Source organism: Arachis hypogaea, chromosome 15, assembly GCF_003086295.3.
Source record: "Arachis hypogaea cultivar Tifrunner chromosome 15, arahy.Tifrunner.gnm2.J5K5, whole genome shotgun sequence".
Classification (NCBI taxonomy): Eukaryota; Viridiplantae; Streptophyta; class Magnoliopsida; order Fabales; family Fabaceae; genus Arachis; species Arachis hypogaea.
Window position 1 is genome coordinate 141255809 of NC_092050.1, and position 24501 is coordinate 141280309.

The 24501-nt window shown below is 33.1% G+C and overlaps 1 protein-coding gene across 1 annotated transcript; it reads right to left on the minus strand.

Annotated features, from left to right (window-relative positions):
- Positions 1–17032: 17032 nt before the first annotated feature.
- LOC112750954 (uncharacterized) lies at positions 17033–20024 on the minus strand. The gene is made up of 2 exons (XM_025799885.3): positions 18295–20024; positions 17033–17342 (listed from the first exon to the last, which is right to left on the minus strand). The coding sequence occupies exon 1, from the start codon at positions 19957–19959 to the stop codon at positions 18304–18306; it is 1656 nt and encodes a 551-aa protein (XP_025655670.1). The 5' UTR covers positions 19960–20024; the 3' UTR covers positions 17033–17342; positions 18295–18303.
- Between the last annotated feature and the right edge of the window lie 4477 nt (positions 20025–24501).

Genomic DNA, 24501 nt, shown 5'->3' on the forward strand with positions numbered 1-24501 from the left:
CTCAGTAGCAGCCGAGGTAAAATGTCAATGCTTATTATTCGAGTCAAGAGGGATATTGTGTCATCACGCACTAAGTGTGTTAAGCTTTGAACGAGTAAGCCAAGTGTCATCGAGATATATATTGGAACGATGGAGCAAGAAGATAAAGAGGCGACACACACACATCAAGAGCAGCCACGACGAGCCATTGTTGGAGCCAAGAAGTAAGAGGTTTGACGAATTAATTTTTCGTTCGCAAAATATTTGCGAATTTGCATCAGAATCAGAGGAGCCGACTGCAATTCTGCACCGTGCGTACGATAACATCATGGTTGAGATGGAATCATTGAAAGCCAAAAGGAGGGGACATCTTCTTTATCTCACGAAAACGCCAACTTGGAATCCGTTAATGAGCTTCAAAGCCCTCCAAGGATTCGAACAAGAGGACGTCCAAAAAATAGGCTAGGTTCAAAGTTGGACAAACAGATTGCGAATGCCTCAAAGAAGAAGAAAACGAAAGCTTTAAACGAGGTAAAAGTGATGTTCTTTAAATATGTGGTGATTGAGTTTAATTTTCTCGTTAATAGTTTAGCTAATATGTGAGTTTATTATATCTAGTTAAACCTCGTTGATGCTGCATCTGTGGTGCGTCCAAATTCCAGCCAATATCAAGGATGTGTTATGAATTATCAGTTCAGGGAATCAGTAGCAGTGGACAACTTTTTGAGTGTATAGTTACAGAATATGGGTGTAAAGCACTGTTTTTTGGGTGTATTTCTGAATTTTCTTGTGTTTCACATTATATATATATATATATATATATATATATATATATATATATATATATATATATATATATATATATATATATATTTCACAATCTGCTGTTTATGTTATAAAATATTGTTTGTATTTTTTTACTACGGTTTAAGGTTTTAGGGTTTAGGGTTTAGGAGTTTAGGGTTTAGGGATAAAGCATTAGTGGATAGAAGTCTGGTGTATATTTAACTTTCCTTGGATGTAAAATGAGATCTTATGGGTGTAAAGAATCAATGATTTGGGTGTAGAGTAGGTTGGGTGGTTTAGGGTTTAGGGTTTAGGGTTTAAGGTTTAGTGTTTTTAGGGTTTAGGGTTTTAGGGCTTTAGGGTTTAGGATTTTAGGGTTTTAGGGTTTAGAGTTTAGGGTTTAGGGTTTTAGGGATAAATCATCAGGGGATAAATGTTTGGGTGTATATTCAACTTTCTTTGGGTGTAAAATATCAGGTTATGCATGGGTGTATATTTGGTTTGATATTTTTCTTCATATTATAGTACCTATAATTCAGACATTTTGAATACAGCAGAGAGAATTTAATTATGGAAAAAAATTTTACTCATAATTGGCAAATTTTTACAGCATCTATTCAATTTCTTACAAGACTATATAACAGTTACATTAATCAGTGTCAATATCATTAGAATCTATCTGACAATATGGACTCAATAACAATGAGGATGGCTTGGACAGTCTTATTGCATTACTTCCCCTAATGGCTTCAACTTTGTCTTGATTCATTTCATGGAATAGAATCCGGGAAGCATATTCTACTCTAAAGTGGTCCACCTCGTCCTGAAGTTTAAAAGAATTTTCTTTTTAATCAACTATGTTAATTTAGTAAGGTAATATAGAGTTATATAATTTTTAAACATAATTACCTGGGTCCAGTTGTCCCACTCATACTTCCCCCTTTTAATGTTTTTGGGCTGAATTATCTCAAACCACTTCATTACATAAATAGCACATTCATAGCTGAAAAATAAGAAATAACTTAGCAAATTACATTTAGGAAAGTTTAACTTTCAGATTAAAAGATTTATACCTTGTCTTTTGGCCTGAGATGTCAATGTATGGTGTTTTTTGTGATCGTCTTTCTTCAGAGGTGCCCCCCAGCATATACTCTCATTCTTGAAATTACATGTCCCTTAACACACAAAACAAATCAGTAATATATGAATAAATTTAATAAAGGAATATAAACAAATGAGCACAAACCTACACCTTATACTGAATAGAAATACACCCAAATATTAAATACACCCAAATATTAAAATACAAAATACAAACCAACTTACAGCGAATAAATTTATGTTCTTTATTTCATCGGCTGGACAAGTCGTGTGATATGGGTCGAGTACAAAAGTTTTTTTTTCTTGTATCAGCCACCCATAACCACCAATGTTGTGAATGGCAAATAGGTGCAAAAATTTGAAGTATGTCCAGATTGAACAGTGTTTTAATTTATTTGGCACATAAGTAAAGAATGGTAATAAGAAGTTTTAGAAATGAAAACTTACATAACGATGCGATGCTAATTTTTTGAGGTCCAAGAAGGATATAAACATTGGGTAGTCTTCCACCCTGAATGGCTTATTAGTTTTAGGCTGTAAGAATACCCCTTCTGGATGATTTGCAATGGCCATGTTCTGCAAAAATTGTGAAACACTAAATGAATACAGAAAATACACCCAAGATTTGTTGCAGTACAACTTACCAAAATATCAGGGGGGAGACAGTATATTTCTTCTTGAAACCTTTTAATCTTTTGCTAGTTAAGGATGAGGCACATGGCAGAGATAATCTAGAAATAAAAGCCCAAATCAATTTTACATAAATTGATATTGCAGTTACTTTTCATGATAAAATCATTAATGTTATTCTAATATTACCTCAGCTTCTATATGTGTATCAGCTTGGAGAGATGCGAAGTGGAGTTTTGACAAAATGTATTTATCTTGGGCAATGAGTGTGCACACGGCGTCATACTCATTAGTACGTCCATCTGCGGATGTTTTGACACGTGTGGCCCAGATGTAGCATTTCTCTTTCATTTCAGCACTCATTTCATTTGTCCTCGCAGGAGTTTCAAACTTTTCAAAACTTTGTTCACCACTTTGCTTATGAATAGGTGGAGTTTTACCTTCTGTTTTCACCCCACTGCTTGCAATTTTTTTCACCAGCTCCCCTAACTGTTCTATTAGTTTTGGCGTTTCAGGAGTTTTCTCCCTCTGCCCCTCTTGCGTTGCTGCTTCTTCTTGGCTTGAATCAATCAAGCCGAGGCTGAATGATGGCATTGAACCTTCTTTAGGAATGTACGATGCTGTCCGTGCCATCATCATTAGTGCAGCAGCATCTTCTGAGGCTGGATTACTGTGTGATGAGATATAACATACTATAAGAGTAAGAATAGATGAATGATATTGAAAACAAAATTTTACTCTGCTGAACTTACACTTTAGATGAAGCTGGTGGAAGCGTGGGTGTGCTTTCTTTAGTTTTTGGCGGCGGTTCTGGAGTACTGCAGTGTTACAGAATAATTGTGAGGATATACACCCCAACAAGGACAATATACACCCAAACAATTAACAAATACACCCCAAGATTATTCCTTACCTTTTTGTAGTTTCTTCATTAATTTTTTCACTTGGAGACTTTGCAGGGGTTGGTTCAATTTCTGGCACAGGGGCTGGTTCAATTTCTGGCACAGTGGTTGTTTGGGACAGTGGTAGACAAACTTGAATCGGAACTCTAAATAAGAAGAAAAATAAAAGGTTAACAACGCCCCCGAAAATAAAATGGTTATAAGGTTGAAATTTTCTTGAAAAACTCACATTGAAAGCGCTTCCGTTTGTGATTGTGTCTCTACCCGGACAACCATCATGTTCTCTTCAGTTGGCTCACTGGCTGACTCTTCAACCAGACTCAACCTGAAATACACCCAAAGAAAGTAAAAAATACACCCGAAGTAATCATAAGAAACACAAGCTTTGTTTTTTTGAGAACTTATGTACCTGCATATTTTGCTTTTTTTTCCTGCCTTTTTTTTCTCGAATAAAACATAAAAAGGCTTTTTTTTCTAAAAAAAATATATACAGAATTAGAAGCATAAGGTAATAAAAGATAAAAGCGACTGGTATTAGAAAGAGAAATTACATGCTCTCTGCTGGTTTGTTTATGCTGCTTTGATCCGTGTGTCCTTGAGATAAAGGATCATCACTTCCTAAGTTTACGTCTGGTATTCTAAAGATGGAATAGATATCATTCAGTAAAAATACCATATGGTTAAATCAGAATAACAAGATTTTATCAAATAAAGGTTCTTACGTCTCAGATGAGTCATAGTGATCTTCTGTCGATTGCAAGTCAGCTCCCTTCTCCCTGGGAAACCAAAAACAGCTATTAGCAACGAAAACACCCAAAAAAAAGTTTACACCCCAAAAATTACAAACCCCTGTGCAGCAGATTTTTCATTATTTTTCTTCTTTTTAGATTCCCTCAATAATTCTTCTAATTCTTCAGTTCCAATTTCAGATCTGATAGCATATGCATAAAACAACATGTTAACAAATATAATTTTGAACACAAATGGTAGTATAGTTTTATAAAATATCCCACCCATGATAGGTATGAGTTTGTTCAGGAGATGAATCCTCAACAATGAGCTTGCTCTTTTTCTTTGTTTTTTATTTTTCTATTGGTGATGATTTTTTGCTTCTGAAAGTTAATAAGAAACGCACTGTTAATACAAGAAATTTTGAGAATAAACAAAAAAGAAAGCGATGATAATTTTAGAACATTACTCATCGTTCGATTCAGTTTCTGAATCGGAATCTTCCTGATTTTTCTTCCTTTTTTTGGATTCAATTCTCGTAGGCAAACAATCATTATTAAGAAAAGGACTAAAAGTGACAAAATACACCCTAAAAGTGACAAAATACACCCAAGTATGTTACTTACTTTTTGGCCTTTTGGGTGGGTTGTTTCCTTTTTGGTCCCTCTGAGTCTTCTTCTGTCTCAGAATCAGAGGAAGAATAGACTTTAGCTTCAGATGTTTCAGTCTTTGATAATGATGAACTTGCTTTCCTTTTTTTTTGTTTTTTTGTTTTTTTCTTTCTTATCTTTTTTCTTCATTTGTTTTAACTTCTCCTTTGTTTCAGCCATCTTTACAATCTCCTGAAATATTAGAAATTTTAGTTAGCAGCATTCAGGTAAATAAAATACACCCAAGGTATTCTTTTCACTTACCATATGTTCATCCACTTCTGCTTTCATTCTTTCAACCAACTGCTCTCTAATCCAGTTGGCAATCCAGAGTTCTGGAGGTCTTTCTTCTCCTTTTTTGTCTTTATTTTTTGATAGATGGAAGTAAACTATCATCAGGGCAAACAGGCCGCCGTCAATTGCCTTTTTCTTTTTCAGATTGTAATCTGTTATGCCCTTGATGATGAAATTCAGAACATGTGCTCCCCAGTTTCCCTCTTTTATTACGTCCATCTTGAAAATTGGTGTCAAGTAGACAAGGGAGATTTTGTTAATTGTTGTTGGTAAGAGGAATGCCATCTGTATATAGAGGATGAAAATTCTCTTGAACATGAGGCGATCCTGTTCATTATCAACAGCAATAGTCATCATCTCATCTGTGAGACTTTTTAGGGTCTTCCCCTGGAATCTTCTAAAAATTTGTTTGTTGTCTTCAGAAAGATCCTTATAATTGATTTTCTGAGGAAATAGATTTCCTACAAAAAGGAAAACAACATAGTATGAAAATCACTTGAAATACACCCAAAAATCACTTGAAATATACCCCAATATGGCTCATATACACCTATGTTTTACCTGATGCGTTGAGGCCAAGTGCAGCCCCTATTGTGCTTGGTCTTACTCTAAACGAACCGTAGCCGGTTTCGAGTGTGTTTTTTCCTAATTTAAAGGAGTTAGCCAACTCCTTTAATAACTTGTGATGCACCCTTAGCGGCGAGATGTGCATCAGGCCACCAAATCCCAAATCCCTAACAATTGCTTTCTTCTCTTCGCTCATATTTCTGAATTTCTCACTCAACAAATGGGTTGCACACTTAAGGTCTTTGATTTGCTATAAACAAAGTAAAATTAGAGTCAGATATATTTTTATTATGAAAAACTGATTTGATCTAAGACATATATTTGTGCTTACATTTTTTCCAGCTTGATTTTTGCTTGCCATTTTTTCTGAAATGAAAAATACACCCATATATCAGTCAGATACAACCATAGATCAGCCACATACACCTATATGGATTCTCATAAGTATTTAATTAGATCAGTTCAAAATGATGTTCAATTCACTCAAACATGCATAAATATACAAGGTCAAGCAATATACACCCAAGGACAAGCAATATTAGAACAGTTGCAACAGTTGATTATATTACATTATTAGTTCAGAAATATACACCCAACAAATTACTCCATATACACCCAACAATCAACCATATACACCCAACAAATTATGCCATATACACCCACCAAATTACGCAATATACTCCAAAAAATCCGTTAGGAGAAGAACTAGAACAAGAAGAACAGTAAAACCTAGAACAACTTAGAAGAACAGTAAAACCTAAAAAAACTTAGAAGAACAGTAAAACTTAGAACAAGAAGTACATTAAAAACAGTAAAATGAGAGCTAGAACAAGAAGAACAGTAAAACCTAGAAGAACAGTAAAACCTAGTTCTTCGATTTCGAAATGTTGAAAATCTACAAGATCAGTAAAACAGTAACTTACCTTGAATAATATTTCTTCGTTTTTTCCGGCGATTTTTGATGGAGAGTTCTATTTTTTTTCTTGATTTCTTCTAATCTTCGCGACGAGTTCGAACGTCTCTTCAGAATTGTAATTTATTTGGAATCTTCCTTGAAACTTGACGGTTTGCGTTTTCTTTGAGGGAGAAGAGGAAGAGTACCCCATAATCAGCGTGTTTTGGAGAGCGTAACCGTTGTGTGAGGCGCGTGAGATTGACGCTCCATTCTAAGGCTTGAGTGCACGTGGATTGTTTCTGGGCTGGGCCAACTTGTAAGGCTTGTAGGCCTTAATTGCTTGTATGTGTAGCAGGCCCCTTAATTTAATTAGTTTATTTTTCTAAATACCATCTATTTATACAAGATCAAATATTTTTTATTCATTCGCTCTTTTTTCTCTCTCTCTCTCTCTCTTCCTCCCTCCCTCCCTCCCTCTCCCCCTCCCCCCTCTCTCTCTTTCTCTCTTTCTCATGTTTAGGATACAATTTTCGTAATTTATTTATTTTTTTCCTTTATCTTTATTTATACATTTTATTTTATTTTTTATATTTTTTAAATTTTTTGTTTATTTTAATTGCTTATTATTAGGTGCATACTCTTTTAAATATATATATATATATATATATATATATATATTGTCTTTTTTTTGTGATTCACAATTAATATATACATTGTTCGTGTATGTGGTTTATATTTTAATATTTTTATTGATTCTCTTTATTATTATTTTTTTCGTGTGTCTCTTTGTTGCTCTTTATTTTAATTAGGGGTGTCAATGGGATAGGGCGGGGGCGGGGATGCCTCCTTGCTCCCCATCCCCACCCCCAGATTTGCTCCTCCTACCCATCCCCATCCCCATTCTCCATCTATCTGATAGTTCTAACTAATTATTAATTTTCATATGAATAGAGCTGCAAGTATCCATCATATACAAAAATAGTAATATTTTATACAAAAAATCTAGATGACAAGATGATGACTTCTTTCAAAATGACGTAGTGGTGGAATGCAATGGCGAGCTAGAGGACAGAGCAGTGGACGAGGTGGGAAATGCGGCAACAGAGAGGAGAATGGACACGATGGCAGAGTTACGGAAAGGAACGTCACAAATAGAGAGCACGACATGATGAGGGTGATGGCACGGTGAGGTGTGACGATGCGGTGAGAAGGGAGAGTGGCGAGGGGGTAGCTACAGAGAGGTTGGATGGAGTATGGACAACGTTAGGGATCTCTGAATTGAAGAAGGGTTATGCAAATTAGGATTAGGAGTTTTGGGTTTATATATATCTATATATGTGTGTGTGTGTGTGTGTGAAATTACTAAAAAACATATATGAGAAATATACTATTAACGACAATTCAGTAAATTTATGAACTTCGGGGATTAACGGGGATGGGGCAGGGATCCTCGCTCGGGTCTTCGCGCCTGCATCGGAGAAATTTTGTCCCCCATCCCCATCTCTGCGGAGAAAATTTCCCACAGTCGGATCTCCATTCGAGGCAGTACCCGCAGGTATCCCCGCGTCTCGAAGAGTTTTGTCATCCCTAATTTTAATTATATTCATTAATTTCGCTGTATTGATACTCTTTTTATTTGAAATATCGTAATAATTTAGAGTGTATATATGTTGTGTGTGACCCATGTGATATTTGTTAATTTGGTGTATCTTTTTAGATGGTTTATGTTATAATGTGTTTAAAGAGTTGACTTAAAATTATAATATGATATATAAATTTATAATATGATTTATAATATACTAAAATATTAGGACATTATCATATAGATATTTTTTATTTGTCCATTAGATTCAACTATATAGGATCTTGAAAATTATGCAATTATGTAATTAGTTGTTTTTTCATATAATTATTGTATTGATAATTTACAATAGTGAGACTATTTTTATTATTAATATTTATAAATATGTTATTATTTGTATAATAATTAACTGAATCATCTTATTCGTTTAAATTTAATTCTATTGAATTAATTATTCAAGGTGTCATTGCTATTTTTATTTTTAAAGAATTTTTTTAATATTATTTAACAATTCTAAAAACATAATAACAATTAAAAAAGACAGAACAAAAATTTTTTTAATGTGAAAATAAGGCAAAAAGAATAAATTTATTTAATAATTTTTTCAGGATATATATATTTTTTTATAGATAATTATTGCAAGGTATGAAAATTTATTAAATTCTAATAATAATTATTATGGATAAATGATTATTATAATTAAAAATAATGTCAATTTAAATGATATACAAATAAACCATACCAAACATAACAACTTAAAAGGGTTACCTTTGAAAGAATATAGTTTATGATATTTAATTTTTTACTATTTATTAAAAAAGCATAATTATATACTTAACTATATTTATTTTTTAAATTCACTATGTTTGCAATTTTATTCTTCTTTTTTTTTTGACAAAATTTTACTAATGATGGTAATTCTTCTAATGGTGTAAATTCGGATAATTATATTTTCACTTTTTGATATAATCGATATATTATTAATAATGAATAGTAATTAACCCCTCATATTTTTAATCAAAGCATTTTGACGATAGTTTCTATTTATAGATATTAATGGATGATTGTTTCTTTAAAAACAAAATGCATTATGATTTTAGGTTATTTCATAATTAACAATAATACTTGATTATTTCTTTAAAAATAAATTACTGTAAAATTTTAGGTTATTTCACAATAATAATTAACGTTCATAATATTGAATTATTCCAAATTTTTTTATTTTCTATCATTAATAGTTAATCCCAAATTAAAAAGATTATGTTAAATTGTTGAATAGTCCAAGTATAACTGAAGTTAATTTAGTTTATTTGTTTATTAATATAATTGATTGAAAGCATAAATAATAAATAAGACAAGCAAATAATTAGAAAAATATAATGTTAGTAATTACTTAAAATAGATGGTTTGGATAAGATGAACCCGTATGGGATTGTAGAGATGGTCACTGAAGATTATATCTTTGATGAGGATCCCATGGAGAGCCACCAGACTCCCTTCACTCCAAATCTAGTCATAGATGTCTCTCTAGAAGAATACGATGAATGGTGCAGGCCGTGGAAGTAAGCACTCGTCACCAAACCTCTAGAAAAAAATCTAAATCTTCAAACAATGAAGAGATGGACGAAGAAAGAAGCAATTCGAGTAATGAATTTTGTGGGGAGATACTTTCTAGTTCGTTTCTCGAGCCAAGAGGATTATTCTCATGCCTTATTCGAGGGTTCCTAGATGATTGCTGATCACTACATTTTGGTGCAAAGATGGAGACCCTGTTTATTTTCCAAAAGTGTGAGGTCCAAAAAGTGGCAGTCTGGGTAAGAATACCTAACCTTCTAGTAGAATTGTATAATAGGTATTTTCTATGAAAAGTAGAAAAAATATTTGGAACGATGTTAAAAGCGAATGAGCACACATTTATACATTCAAGGGCTAAATTTGTTCATATTTGCATGGAAATTTATTTGAGAAAAAAAAATTGGTGCCAACATTCACAGCTTTTAAAAAGGAATTCTGGCTTGAATACAAAGGCCTTCACCAAATCTGCTTTAAATATGGAAGATATGGACACAAGCGTGATGTATTTCCTGAAACAGCGAAGAATGCTACGGAAAACAACTAGAATCAGGCAACAACAACACATCAGACTGGCCAGAACACCAACGGCGTAGCCGTAGATCAGAACCAGACAACTCGGGAAGTTTAGGGTGACCAAATCAGAAAAGATATTAATGTTACAGATCTTCAGGAATTAACAGAATCAGAGGATAGTATTACTAATAATAGTAACAAACAACAACCTGGGGCAAAAATTTCAGGAATAAAATCAGATATTTATGAGAAAATCCTTATGGCCTGTTGATGGTTGTCAAAAAGCCTCCAAGAAGATACAAACAAGGATCAGAAAATATAAATGGGGAGAATAAAAAAGACAACTTCAATACCAAATTTGATACTCTACAAAGAGTGGAGAAAGATCAGGCAAGAGAAGAAAATAAAGAAAACATCAATCAGGCAAGTTAAAGGAGTAGATTAAAAAAGAAAGAGGGTTTTCCTAAAGCAAATCAGCCTCACGACATGCTGGACACCAGAAACCAAAGCCAGAAAGGAGCACCAAAATTAAACCCTCCAAACAAAAACACAAAAGGAAAGGGCCCAGAAAATTCCAAAAAACAGAACCAAGATAATCCGAATTCAGGTAGCAACAATCAAAACAGAAAAAAAAGCTATCATTATTGTGAAAGCCAGCCAACACTCGTATGAGACTAACAAAAAAGATCAAGATCAAAGACATCAGGAATACTGGAGGCAATTCAATAGACTGGCCAAGGAAGTCTACCTAAGTCACAAATAAGGGAACTATATTCCTACAAATGGTTCTAGCAATGCAATATCAGGTGCTCTTATCGCAAAAATCATGGGTGGAGGAACTTCAGCACAAGGCAACGAATATTACAAAGATAGACCGCCAGAAGATGGGGATATGAGCAGTGAAGCTAATAGAATGGCTATCGATATTAATAAAATTGAAGAATCTACTCTGAGAATGCTAAGGAACCAAATGACATAGAAGCCTAGACTGAACTTCTCTGAACTAGGGAGTTTTTTTTCTTCTATATCTCCATGATTAAATTTTTCTTGTTTTATTGTTATCCATGAATATTTTAACTTGGAATTGTCGAGGAGCCTCGGCTAAAGGCCTCGAATCTATTGTTAATGACCTTATGATCAAATATGGAACTGATTTCTGTGTTTTGTTGGAAACCCATGTCTCAGGTCTGAAAGCAAAATCAATTATTAGAAAATTGAGATTTGACTCTTGGTGCATTAGTGATACAGAAGGATATTCCAGGGGTATCTCGTGTCTCTGAAAACAGAATTCTTGAAAAATTAAGCCGTTGCTCATTCATATGCAACTTATTCACCTTGAAGTCCAGTGGCAAAATAGCGATCATTGGTTCTATACAGCGGTTTATGGAAGTCCGAGGATGGGGGGACGGAACAAATTCTGGACCAAGTTAAAAGATATTGCCACTACTTTAAGTGGTCCTTGGTGCCTAGGAGGGGACTTCAACTCTATTCTCTCCCTAAACGACACAGAAGGATCCTCTAACCTATCTCTTGATACTAATAAATTTAACGATTGTTTAATTTGTTGTGAGCTTAAAGATTTAGCTTTTACTGAACCCTTTTCACTTGGCAAAGAGGTAATATTAAGAGAATACTTGACCGTTTCTTAAGTAACGTAAATTTTTCTGATGATTTTCTAAATATTTGTGTTAAGCACTTACCCAAACTAAAGTCAAATCATTTTTCCAATTTGTTGGATTTTCGTTTGGCCTATAGGGATGAAGGACCTAAACCCTTCAAATTCCTTGCCTCTTGGGTTCTACATGAAGATTACAACAATTTGATTAAAAATAGCTGGCTGAAAAAAAAATAATTTTTTTACTTAATATGACACGTTTCATTAAAAAGGCAAAGATATAGAATAAAGAGGTATTTGAAAACATTTTCAAGAAAAAAAAATGGATCCTCTTAAGGTTGGAAGGCATCAACAATAAGTGTTCTTTTAATCACAATCTTTTTTTGGATAAACTACAAAAAGAATTGTGGAAGGAGTATGAGTTTATAGCGATTCAAAAGGAAACATATTGGCAACAAATGTCTAGATGTGACACAATTCTTTTTGGGGACAAGAACTCGAAATACTTTCACTTAAAGGCTGATGGGAAGAGGAAGAAGAATGGAATAACCGCCCTTAAAAGTGAAGATAGAGATTGGGTAGAAGATGTGAAAATGTTAAAGAATTGGGGTGTCAATTTCTTTAAGACTCTTTATTGTTCTAATTTTGTTTCTAATTCCTTTGGTATTTCTAATCAGTTCCCCAGATTGCAGGAAATAGATTATGAAGAGATTGCAACAGAGATGACAAATGAGAAAATTAAAAATGTTGTTTCCTCTATGGGTAGTTGGAAGGCATCCGAAAGTGACGGCCTCCCAACAAAATTTTATCAACAAGTATGGAATGTGGTGGCTACCTCTTTCATAGACTGGGTGAAAGGAGTTTTTAGAGAACCAAACAATATTGAAAAAATTAACAAGACTCTAATTGCCTTAATTCCTAAGATCCCTTCGCTGAAAAATTTTGGGCATTTTAGGCCCATTAGTCGTTGTAACGTTTGTTATAAGTTTGTAACTAAAATTATTGCTTTAAGACTGAAAAAGTTTATATCCACACTTATCTCTAACACCCAATCTAGTTTTGTGCCTGGCAGGGTGAGCGCAAACAATATATTTGTAGCCCAAGAGGTGGTTCACACTATGAGAAATAAAAAACATGGAAAGGACTTTAAGGCTAAATTGACTTAAAAAAGTTCCATGATAGGCTAAATTGGGTGTTTATAATGGACACTCTTAAGGATGCATGAATTCTAAAGAATATCACTAAAGTCGTCAGCTACTGCATATCAACGACTTCCATGAATATTCTTTGGAATGGTTCTCCTTCAGAGACCTTCAGGCCTACCAGAGGAATTCGACAGGGAGACCCCTTATCCCCTTATATTTTTGTTTTTTGTATTGAATGCTTATCTCACTTGATAAATAAATTAATTCATGACAAAAAATGGTAACCTATCATGCTTTCAAGGGGTGGACCTAAAATTTCTCATCTCTGTTTGGCAGATGACCTAGTACTTTTTGCTAAAGTAGATATGAAGCAAGTCCGGATCGTCAAGAATGCTCTCTCTCTTTTTTGTGATTGTTCAGGTCAGAAGGTCAAACTCAAGAAGTCTTGTGTTTTCTTATCTAGCAACGTCAGTCATAACACTATCTTTTGAGTCAAGATCTAGGAATCAACCTCACAGTTAACTTAGGAAAGTATTTGGAAGTTTCACTCATTCACAAACGGTGCAACAAACAACACTTTCAGTTTATTATTGACAAGATGAAAAGCAAGCTATCTAGTTGGAACAGAAAAACTCTCTCTTTAGCAGGAAGATGCACGCTCATACAATTGGTTCTTGTAACTATTTCAAGCTATTGCATGCAAACCATGAAGATCCCAGCAGTAGTGTGTCAAAAAGTTGACAAGATTTGTAGAGACTTTTTATGAGGAAGCAGCGAAAAGGGTAGAAAAATACATAGCATATGCAAGCCCAAAGAGAAAGGTGGGTTGGGTTAGAGAAAGGCTCAGGATTCAAACTCACTCTTCCTCATGAAACTCTCTTGAGGACTAATTCACGACAAAGACAAGCTTTGGGTGAAAGTCATGAGAGCCAAATATGACTGCGGTGAAGATATCTTGCCAAAGGTTCAGCATAGATCAGGTAGCTCACATGCTTGGGTCGGAATTAATAAGGTCTGGGAGAAATTCAAAACCAATCTCATCTGGAGGTTTGGAGATGGGAATAAATCCCTTTTTTTAGGGAACAATGGATCCCTGGATTCACTAATCTGAAAGAGGTGGCCTTAACTAATCTAAAAGAGGATAAACTCAATGAAAAGGTTGCAGACTATGTCACCGAAAATGGTGACTGGGATTGGGAAGCCCTGAATCGTGTTTTACCCGAAGAGGTCACAGATTTTTCACATACAATCAAAGCTCTTAATCCGCAAATCGGGAAAGATTCTATCAGTTGGATGTCCTGCCCAAATGGTGTTTTTTCTATTAAATCAGCCTATGAAACTTTTTGTATTGAAGATGGAGAGGAGCATACTCTATACAAATAGATTTGGAAAGCCAAGTTGCCACAAAGACTCGGATCTTTTTGCTGGTTACTCACTCATGAGGCATTGTTGACAAATCATAAAAGAAGAAGGAGAGGACTTACCGAAGATGGCAACTGCCCAAGATGCCAGGGAGAAGAAGAGACTTTGCTCTATACATTGCGTGACTGCCCTTTTATCCGCATTGTTTGGAATAGCCTTGTCAATAGTAGTTTATAACAAGAGTTTTTTAGCCTTTCTTATTCAGAATGGATTAAAAATAACTTGAGTAAACATACTCCATCCCAGGATAGTACTCCGTGGACCATCACTTTCGTGACAACCTGCAACTTAGCCTGGCAATGCAGAAATGAATTAGTGTTTAGCAACCTAAATACCCAGAATAATCAGATGCATCACAAGATTAGGAACTTGGCAGAGAATTACAACCACATTCTGGATATCACAGAGCAGAATAAAAGAGCACTTCGTCTTACTAGAACAGTCTTGATTGGGTGAAAGTCGCCGAAAAGAGGATAGGCCAAGCTCAATGTTGATGGTTCTGTATTTCAACCTGATAGCAAAGGAGCCACTAGGGGAATAATCAGAGACTCCAGAGGACGATTCATCGCTGGATTCAGTATGAACATCGAAAAATATACAATCACTATAGTTGAGCTTTGGGGTTTCTTTATAGGAATGAAATTAGCAGTAGACTTGCATATCCCTTACCTGGAAATTGAATCTGACCCGAGCTGTGCTATTAATCTCGTCCAGAATACGGCGGTTGCGACTCACGTTGGAACTTCCCTGGTGAGGTCGATCAAGGAGCTACTGATAAAACCGCAAAAAGTGGTGATTCGGCTTATCTTTAAAGAAGCAAATCAATGTGTTGATGCTCTAACCAAATATGGGCAAGGAATGGAGAAAAGGGTCATGTTGTTCAAAGAAGTCCCAGCTATAATGGTTCTCTTGATGAAAACTGATGAGCGTGGAGGGGAGTTCTGCAGAACCACTCTTGTTTAATATTTTTCTTTTTCCTGGGTTTTAGCCCCGTTTTATATCAAAGAATAAAAAAGTATTAGTACCCTTCTAAAACAAGGATATATAGCTTCCCCCTCCCCTCCCCTCCCCTCCCCTCTTTTAATATCACAAGTTGCACAACTTAATGCAATATTTGTCTTGTTTCACATGAAAATAGGAATATTGATTGTTTTTATAATTTTTTCCTTTTATTTTCATAGTAACATTTTTATTATTATATCTTTTTTCTTGGTTTAAAAATTTAACAACCGAAAAATTGCATTTTCCATTGAAAGATCCACAATCAAATTAAGAGAACAAAACCATTATAGCTATAAACCAACTAAGTAAACAAATTAAAACAAATAGATGAACATTTTATAGTTTGTGGAATTGTTCCCTATTATATTATCCTCGCTTTTACCTAATCAACATATACCTTCTATAATGGTCACCGAGTTGTGTACTTGTGTTGAGCTTTCGCATAATGTAGTTGAAACCTTGAATTAATAACATGTCTATAATTTGTATTCTTCAAATTTTGTTCACTTAATGGATGGCTTGGTTTTAACCTTCAACTTGCTGTTTTATTTTCATTGCAGTAAAAAGCCCACCAGTATCAGCCTATTAGGCAAATTATCAACCAATACTATTGTTTGAAGCATTGAAATTTTCATGTCTGAAAAAAAAGGCATTGAAATTTTGAAATAATTTTTGAACAAGTTAAATAAAATTTAAGCAATTTTGAAGTAATTTATTTATGACAAATATATTTATCTAAAGTAAATTTTCAAAATTATTTCTTAAAAAATAGAAAAAATATCATCCTTTTAGATTTGAATACAACTAAATTCTCTTAAAATAGATGACAAAAAATTAGCACAATTTTTTTATGGATAATTTATACAAGATAAAAATATTATTTTGGACTTTAAAGTTTCGGTTACATTTTAATTTAGTTCCTAACGCTTAAAAATTCTTTTTTTTACAAACATTTTATTTCATTCTATTTTAATCTTTTGGTCGAAATTAAAATTTTTTCCAAAAATATTATTTTCTCTCTATTATTGCCTTCTTATTTCTTTTATTCTTCTGTTACTTTTATTTTTAAATCATTAGAACCAAATAAATATGTTTGGAAATAAAACATCAAACCTTAGAAATAGAATTAGAACTTAACTTAAATGTTGGAATTATAAGAGTACTTACGGATACAAATACAAAGTGATAAATATATCTATATTTTTTTATTAATGCATAGTAGTGAATAAATTTATCCAATAATAAATTAATTTATTATTAATTTCAAATCAATTAGTTTGTCAATTGTACATTTATCAGATAGTACTATAATGACAAAAATTCAAACTAGATTTGCTGGTTTCAGATATAAAGTTAGACCCTAAAATGTTTGGTCCCCCTGCTGAATCATCAAGTGCAACAAGACATTCGTTTTGGTGTTCCAAGCTTTTTTGCTTTGTTGCCTGCTGCTCTATTTTAGATTAATAGTCCAACAAAATTTATATATATGAATCTTTGTTTATTTGATGCTGAAATTTTTTTTATTATTGTTTTTCGGATGGGGGCTTGCTTGATGAGATTATATTATGAGATTTCATTTCATCAATTGCAACCAAAACACATGTACTTAGAGTTATCATAGAGCAATTCAATGATTCTTTAATTCTTTGATCATTTTGCCATATTACAGTATCTTCATCAATGTATTAACATTTTTTTGATGCAAAGAAAGCAGGATAGATTCTGCAGAATTGAAGAAGATAGTATTCCTGAATATGAATTCTATAACAATCTAAATAGTTGAATCACTAGTTCATTATATATTTATATGTTGTATATAGGGATGACCAAAAACCTTGAACCCATGGATATCTATTGAGATTATCCGGAGTTTTAAAGGAACTCGCAAAATCCCCACGGGGATGAGGACCCCTCCCCACCAAAGATGCTGGAGCTTTCGTACTATTATTGGAGCCCTGAAAGTGTTCGGTATTGTTGAATGATGGTGATAAAAAAATTATTTGGAGAGAAAAATTATGATTGAATGATGACGATCGAAAATTAGGAAGTGGAAGGATATATGCAGGGAAAATTTGTATTTGGAGGCAAAATACGCCGACACTCAGAATTCTGTATTGTTTCACTTTAACACCCCCATAACAAAACTCCAAGCCAGTAACTTTTTTTAAAATGCTAATAAACAGAGACTTAGAGACAATGGAATAACGTGTACACAAGAAATAATGAAGTAATTTATCTAAGAATTAACAGAAAAACATTCTCCGAAAAAGTATTTCATAATGTACATATTTTCAGCAGCAATTTCCAAGCAATACAACTGAGTAGCATTAATTAAGAAAATGGCCAAAAATCTTGAGATAACTAAACCATATTACCTTGACTCGATGTTGCTTAGGTTGATGAAAAGAGGGGACATGCATTTTAGAAGGTGGGTTTATTTTTAAGATGGAAGTGTAAACTATATAGCCTAAGAATAAATCCTTAGTACCTATTTAAATTTCCTTATATATATATATATAGTGTACCTATAAAGATACGGAAAAATAAGTTGCACAACAGAATAGTAGAGAACAAACAACAAAACAAAATTTTCAATCTTTTTAGTTTTGCTTAATTTTAACATGATAAATACATGATCTCATAGAATAACAGTAAATAACACTCTGTTGCTATAAAGAGATCTTAAACACAAAATCTGTAAGCTATAACTAGGAATATCATCTAAAGAATCAATAATGTAGTGGAATGAAAAAGGATGATAGCAATTGCAAAAATCGGAAGTGCAAAATTAATTAATGTTATGGTATTGCCAAAGTCCTCTGACCCAACAGACACAGAATTTACAAAACTATGATACATATTCAGCAACAGTGAGATGTAATTTCAATTTGAGTTGATGTATTTTACCTTCTTTTATCAATTCAATAAGCCTCTAGCAACCATTTTTCGAAGAAGTTTCTCCGCCATGTCATTCTCATCTTTTTCAAACAAAGCACGGATAACAGTTTCAAAAGTCACAGCATCTGGTAAGCAACCATTGCCTTCCATTTCCGACAGCAGGGCCAATGCTTCTTCAAACAAGCCCTCTCTGCAGAGCCCATTGATCATAATAGTGTATGTCCTCATATTTAGAGGATAGCCTTTCACAGAAAGATCTTGAAAAATCTCTTTTGCAACTACAAGTCTTCCACCTTTGCATAGGCCATCAATAAGTACATTGTACGTGGATATATCTGGATCAATGCCACTCTCTTTCATTTGCTTGAATAACACAAGTGCCTTGTCAACTTGTTTGATATTGAACATCCCATCCAACAAGGAAGTGTAAGTGACTACATTAGCGGGTGGACCTCTCTCGTGCATCTTGACAAGAAGCTCCAAAGCACAAGAGATTCTCTTTGATTTGCTCAAGCCATCAATAAGAGTGTTGTAAGTTACCGTGTTTGGAACCAAGTACTTTCGACGCATTTCTTCAAAGAGACTCAAGGCTTCATCGACCATTTTACTTTTGCACAAGCCATTAATCATGATATTGTAACTTTGAACATTAAGTAACACTCTACTTTGGGCCATTGTGTTGAATACATATTTTGCCTTATTTACCTGATTAACCAAACAATATCCGTCCATTAAACTGCTATAAGTAACCACATCTGGTTTCACACCATGTTTTGTCATCACAGCCAACACATTTTTTGCATCTTTGATCTTTCCTTCCTTGCATAGCCCATCGATCAAAATACTATAGGTATAAACATCTGGAGTAATGTTTCTAAGCACCATATCACTTAACAAATCAATGGCTTCCTTATATTGACCCACAAGACACAATCCAAAAATGAGAGAACTGTATGTGATAACAATAGGAGAAATTCCCTTAGCAAGCATTTCAGAGAATAAATGAAAAGCCTGACTTACAAGTGTATCCTTGCAGAGGCTATCAATAATTGCGCTGTACATGAAGACATCAGGAGCAATGCCATACCGTGGGATCTTTCTCAACACTTGAATAGCAGCTGATGTGTGTCCGGTCTTACAGAGTCCATTAATCAAGATCCCATAAGTGACTTGATTAAAGTGAAATCCATGAGCCAGCAGTCTGTCATGAAAGCGCACTGCTTTTTCAACACTACCACAGAGACAGAGACCTTTCAGGATTGTTGTCAATGTTACCGTATTAGGTTGATAATCCATTCTGAAAATCTTGGCCAATACAGAGAAAGCAAGCGTCATACAACCCATGCCGCAACAACAATTAATTACGATGGTCAAAGTAAATAAGTCGGGAGCGATTCCCCTGGCTTGCAATTGCTGAAAAAGGGAAATGGCGGTGGAGAAATGGTTGGTCTTGGAAAGAGATCCCAAAATCTTGGTGAATTGGATGATGGACGGAGGGCGACGCATAGAGAGCATGCGAGTGAAGGAATCAACAGCTTCATCAACTTGACGAAGGGATGGGGGCTCAGAATGAGAGTGAAGGGATGAAGAGGAAGGGAAGGAAACAAAATTAGGGATTTGGAGAAGAGAATACCTAAAAATGAAAGTGATCCTTGAGGTTGAGGATGACAACATTTTAGTGATTCGCACGTCTAAGTTTGAGGGAGTTTGCTAACCCTACGGAAATAAGCCCGCCCCCCCCCCCCCCCCCCCCTGCCCCTGCCCCTGCCCCTGTCACCGATTTAATCCTAATAACATAATAATTGGAGGTGAATTATAAGGTACTCAGCAAGATTTAAAGATGTGCTTACGTGGCAAAATTTAAACCACACATTCTAAAGACACATTTTTCACTTAAAATCGTAACTCTTCATAAAGAAAAGTGTCACCTAATGGAAAAAAATAAATTAGAAGATTTAAGAGAAGAAATAATTAAATTATCAAAATTAATAGATCAAAAATTAATGATTTTAACTAATGTTAACTGTAATGACACCGAATTCTTAAAATCAATACAAAATGATTTTTCTCAAAATCTTTATTTTATTATAAGTTTTATTGAATGACTTCAAAAACCTGAAAAAACTTATTTTTCACACGGAATTTCTAAAAAATGTTACCACGGAAATGATTCCCCACATCTTTATCATACTTTTAACCCACAATTAAATTTTATAGTAGATATGCTTGAAGAAATATTAGTATCCATAAAATTTCAAAGAAATAAGGAAAAAGAGAATTCCAAGGAAGAAAAATTTCAAAATATAATCAACATAACAGATTTAAAAGTAAAACCACCACTAAAGTTATGAATATTGAAGAAAAATTAGAAGAAGTTACAATGCTTTTTAAACAATTAAAAATGGCTCAAGAAAATAATATTATGGAACAAGAATTTCAAATAGAAGAAGAATTAGTAAATTCTGACAATATAGAAAATGAAGAACACATCCTAAATTATTCAAGTGACGAAGAACCAGCAATTCCAATACAAGTTAAAAATGAAGCTGGAACATCTAAGGATAATCAATCTCAATTTAAATGGAAACAGGTTTTGATAATTATGCTTTTAAAAAAGGGTTTATAAATAAAGATTCAAAATATACAAAAATACCATCAAAATACGTTGCTAAAATCCAGGAAATGGAAGGAGAAAGAATGCTTGACTTAGACTGTAAAAAGAATGAAAAAGAAATTTTCGAAAATTGGTTGAATTCCTTTTTATTTGAAGCCTTTACTAATCCAAAACTTAGTGAATTGTCTGGAAGAGATATTTGAAATTACATAGGGTTTCATACTAAAGGAACTATAAGAGATTATATGACATCAATAGAAAACCAAATAATAGAAGAATTAGCAACAAAAACAACAGCTTATGATAAGATATTATATATAATGATGATTCTATATAAAGAATTTTTTAGAAAAAATATTATAGATCATAGATAAGAAGTCTATAATAAAGAATATCAAGAAGCAAAAAACTATTTAGCTAATATTCAGATATATGATCTATGTAATGTGGAGTCTTATATATGTGAATATAGAATACATTATTACAAATTAAAAGAAGAAGATAAAAATCATTATCTTAGTATGTATATAACAAAACTTCCATATCCTGCTAATGAATTTATAATGGGAAGATTTATAAGAGAAATAAATAGAGGGACAATTGAAAATAATTTTGGTGGAGCAACCTCTGCAATAAGAGAGGAAATAAAAGAACGTTGTATGCAAGAAGCAACTCAAAAAAGATTTGCAAATATAATTAGAATTTGCTGTCAGGATAATGAAGAGATACCCCAAAAATATGGGCTTAATAAAAATTTTCAAAGAAGAAGAAAATACCAATTTAGAAAAAGAAAATACTATCCAAACTGGAGAAAAAAGAGGTATTTTAGAAAAAAAAATAACAATAAAAACAAAAGACAAAAAAGTGACTATTGCCCGAATAAAAAAAAAATTGTAAGTGTTGGTATTGCCAAGAAGAAGGACACTATGCAAATGAATGTCCGAAAAAGAAGGATAAAAAGGATCTTACTAAACAAATAGAAATCGCTAAGTCTTGTTTCATGGAACCATTAGAGGAATCTGATGATAACTTAGACTATATTTTTGAATATGTCTCAGAAACAGACTCAGAGACTGAGTAATAATGCCACATTTATTACTATAAAAATAACAGAAAAGTTTATAAATGCTTTCATAGATTCTGGAGCAACACAATGCTTTGCTAGTTCAAATATAAAACTTGATTGGAAAAAATTAAAGAAACCATTAAGAGTTAGAATAGCTGACAAATCAATACATAAAATTGACCAAAAAACAGAAATGGCTGAAATTTTTATTCAAAATTATAGGTTCATTATTCCATCTATATATATGTTAGATTCTGGAATGGATTTTATCATAGGAAATAACTTTTTAAAGCTATATCATCCATTCATTCAAGAATTAACATATATAGTTTTAAAAGCTCCACACGATTCTTCAATAAATCAAAAATCAAAACGTATAAAAATACCAACTACTACTATAGATAAGATCTTAAAATTTAAAATATTTTCTATATTAGAGACATGTTATTTAAATTTATACTTTCAGATAAACATTCCAAAAAATAATCTTGAAATAAAGATAGAAGAACTTTTGGATGAAATTTGTGCTGAAAACCCTTTAGATATTAAAAATACAAATAACGAATTAGTAAGCATTAAATTAAAAGATCCTACAAAAGAGATAAATGTTCCAAATAAAATTCCTTATTCCGCAAGAGATAGAGAAGAGTTCTCATTAGAATGTAGAGATCTTTTAGAAAAAGGAATTATAAGATTAAGTAAAAGTCCTCATGCGGCTCCAGCCTTTTATGTCGAAAACAATAATGAAATTAAAAGGGAAAAACGAAGAATGGTTATTAACTATAAGAAGATGAATGAAGCAACTATTGGTGATGCTCATAAACTTCCAAGAAAAGATTCTATTTTAGAAAAAATCAAAGGAGCAACTTAGTTTTCATCTCTTGATGCAAAATCAGAATATTGGCAACTTCGTTTAGACGAAGAAACAAAGAAATTAATTGCTTTTACTTGCCCAACAAAAGAATCAACAAGTGTGTTGCTCTATGAATGGAATGTATTACCATTCGGATTAAAACAAGCCCCAAGTATTTATCAAAGATTTATGGAAGAAAATCTAAAAGAGTTAAATGAATTTGTTTTAGTGTACATTGATGATATACTAATTTTTACAAAACAGGATAAAGAAGATCATCTTCAAAAATTATTAATAGTTTTAGAAAGATGTAAAGAAAAAGGATTAGTTTTTAGCAAAAAAAAAGCAAGAATAGCAAAACAAGAAATAGAGTTTCTTGGATTAATTCTATCCACTCAAGGAAAGCTAAAACTTCAACCAAATGTTCTAGAAAAGGTAAATTTATTTCCTAATAAAATAGAAGATAGAAAACAATTACAAAGATTCTTAGGGTGTATAAATTATATTTCTGATCAAGGATTTTTAAAGAATATAACAGAATACACTAAAAGCTTATTTCCAAAAATAAGTACTAAAAAAGAATGGAAATGGGATGAAAAAGATAGTATGCAAATTCAAAGAATTAAAGAATTATGTGAAAAACTTCCAGAACTTTATATTCCAGAAGAAAATGACTACTTAATAGTAGAAACAGATGCTTCAGACATAACCTGGTCAGGATATCTAAAAGCTAAGAAAGCTATAAAAAGTTTGGAACAAGGAAAAGAATCACTAGATTCTAAATATTCCCCAAAGGAATTACTTTGCAGGTATATTTCAGGGACTTTTACTCCAACAGAACAGAGATATACCACTCATGAAAAGGAAACTCTAGCAGCAATTAAATCTCTTAAGAAATGGAAAATTGATTTACTACCCAGAGAATTTACATTAAGGACAGATTCAAGTTACCTAACAGGTTTTATACGATATAATTTAAAAGTTGATTATAATCATGGACGATTGGTAAGATGGCAATTATTTTTGTTACAATATCCAATAAAAATTGAATATATTAAGGGCGACAAAAATGTTATTGCAGATACATTAATAAGAGAATGGAGTTCGTCTACAACGCATTAGATCAAGAAATTCAAAAATATGAGCAAGAACTCGAAAAATGCAAGCATTATCAGCAAATAAGGACACAGATCCAATCTCTCAAGAAGGCTATTGAATCAATGAAATCAACACAACAAGCAAAACTATCAGAGTTCAGCTAGCTAAGCATGGTGGACAAATCAGGTGAAGAAAAAATTTCAGAAAATAAAACAATTGCTGAAATCATTAAAAAATCCACCCAAGATAAAAAATATTATGTAATTTATAATGGCCCCATAAAAGGAGTATATGATGCCTGGAAAAAAGTAGCACCATTCACACATCAATCAAGGATAATTCATAAAGGAGGGTTTCTAACACTGGAAGAGGCAAAGGAATCCTTCAGGGAATATGAAGCTCTCCATCCAGAGCAAACTCTAAAAAGAGCAGATAAAGCTCCAATTCAAACCCAGAGAACAGGGATAATAAGAAACTGTTTTACTCAAATTTTTGTTCCATTGTTAACAACAAATAAATCAACAATTTTCGAGTTTTGTTTCACAATCTTAATTCAAGGAGCGGAAACGATTCCTTTTGTGGGTG

Bases quoted from the DNA above. Each gene is read 5' to 3' on its own strand.
- LOC112750954 (XM_025799885.3), bottom strand. From the start codon at position 19,959: ATGTTGTCATCCTCAACCTCAAGGATCACTTTCATTTTTAGGTATTCT.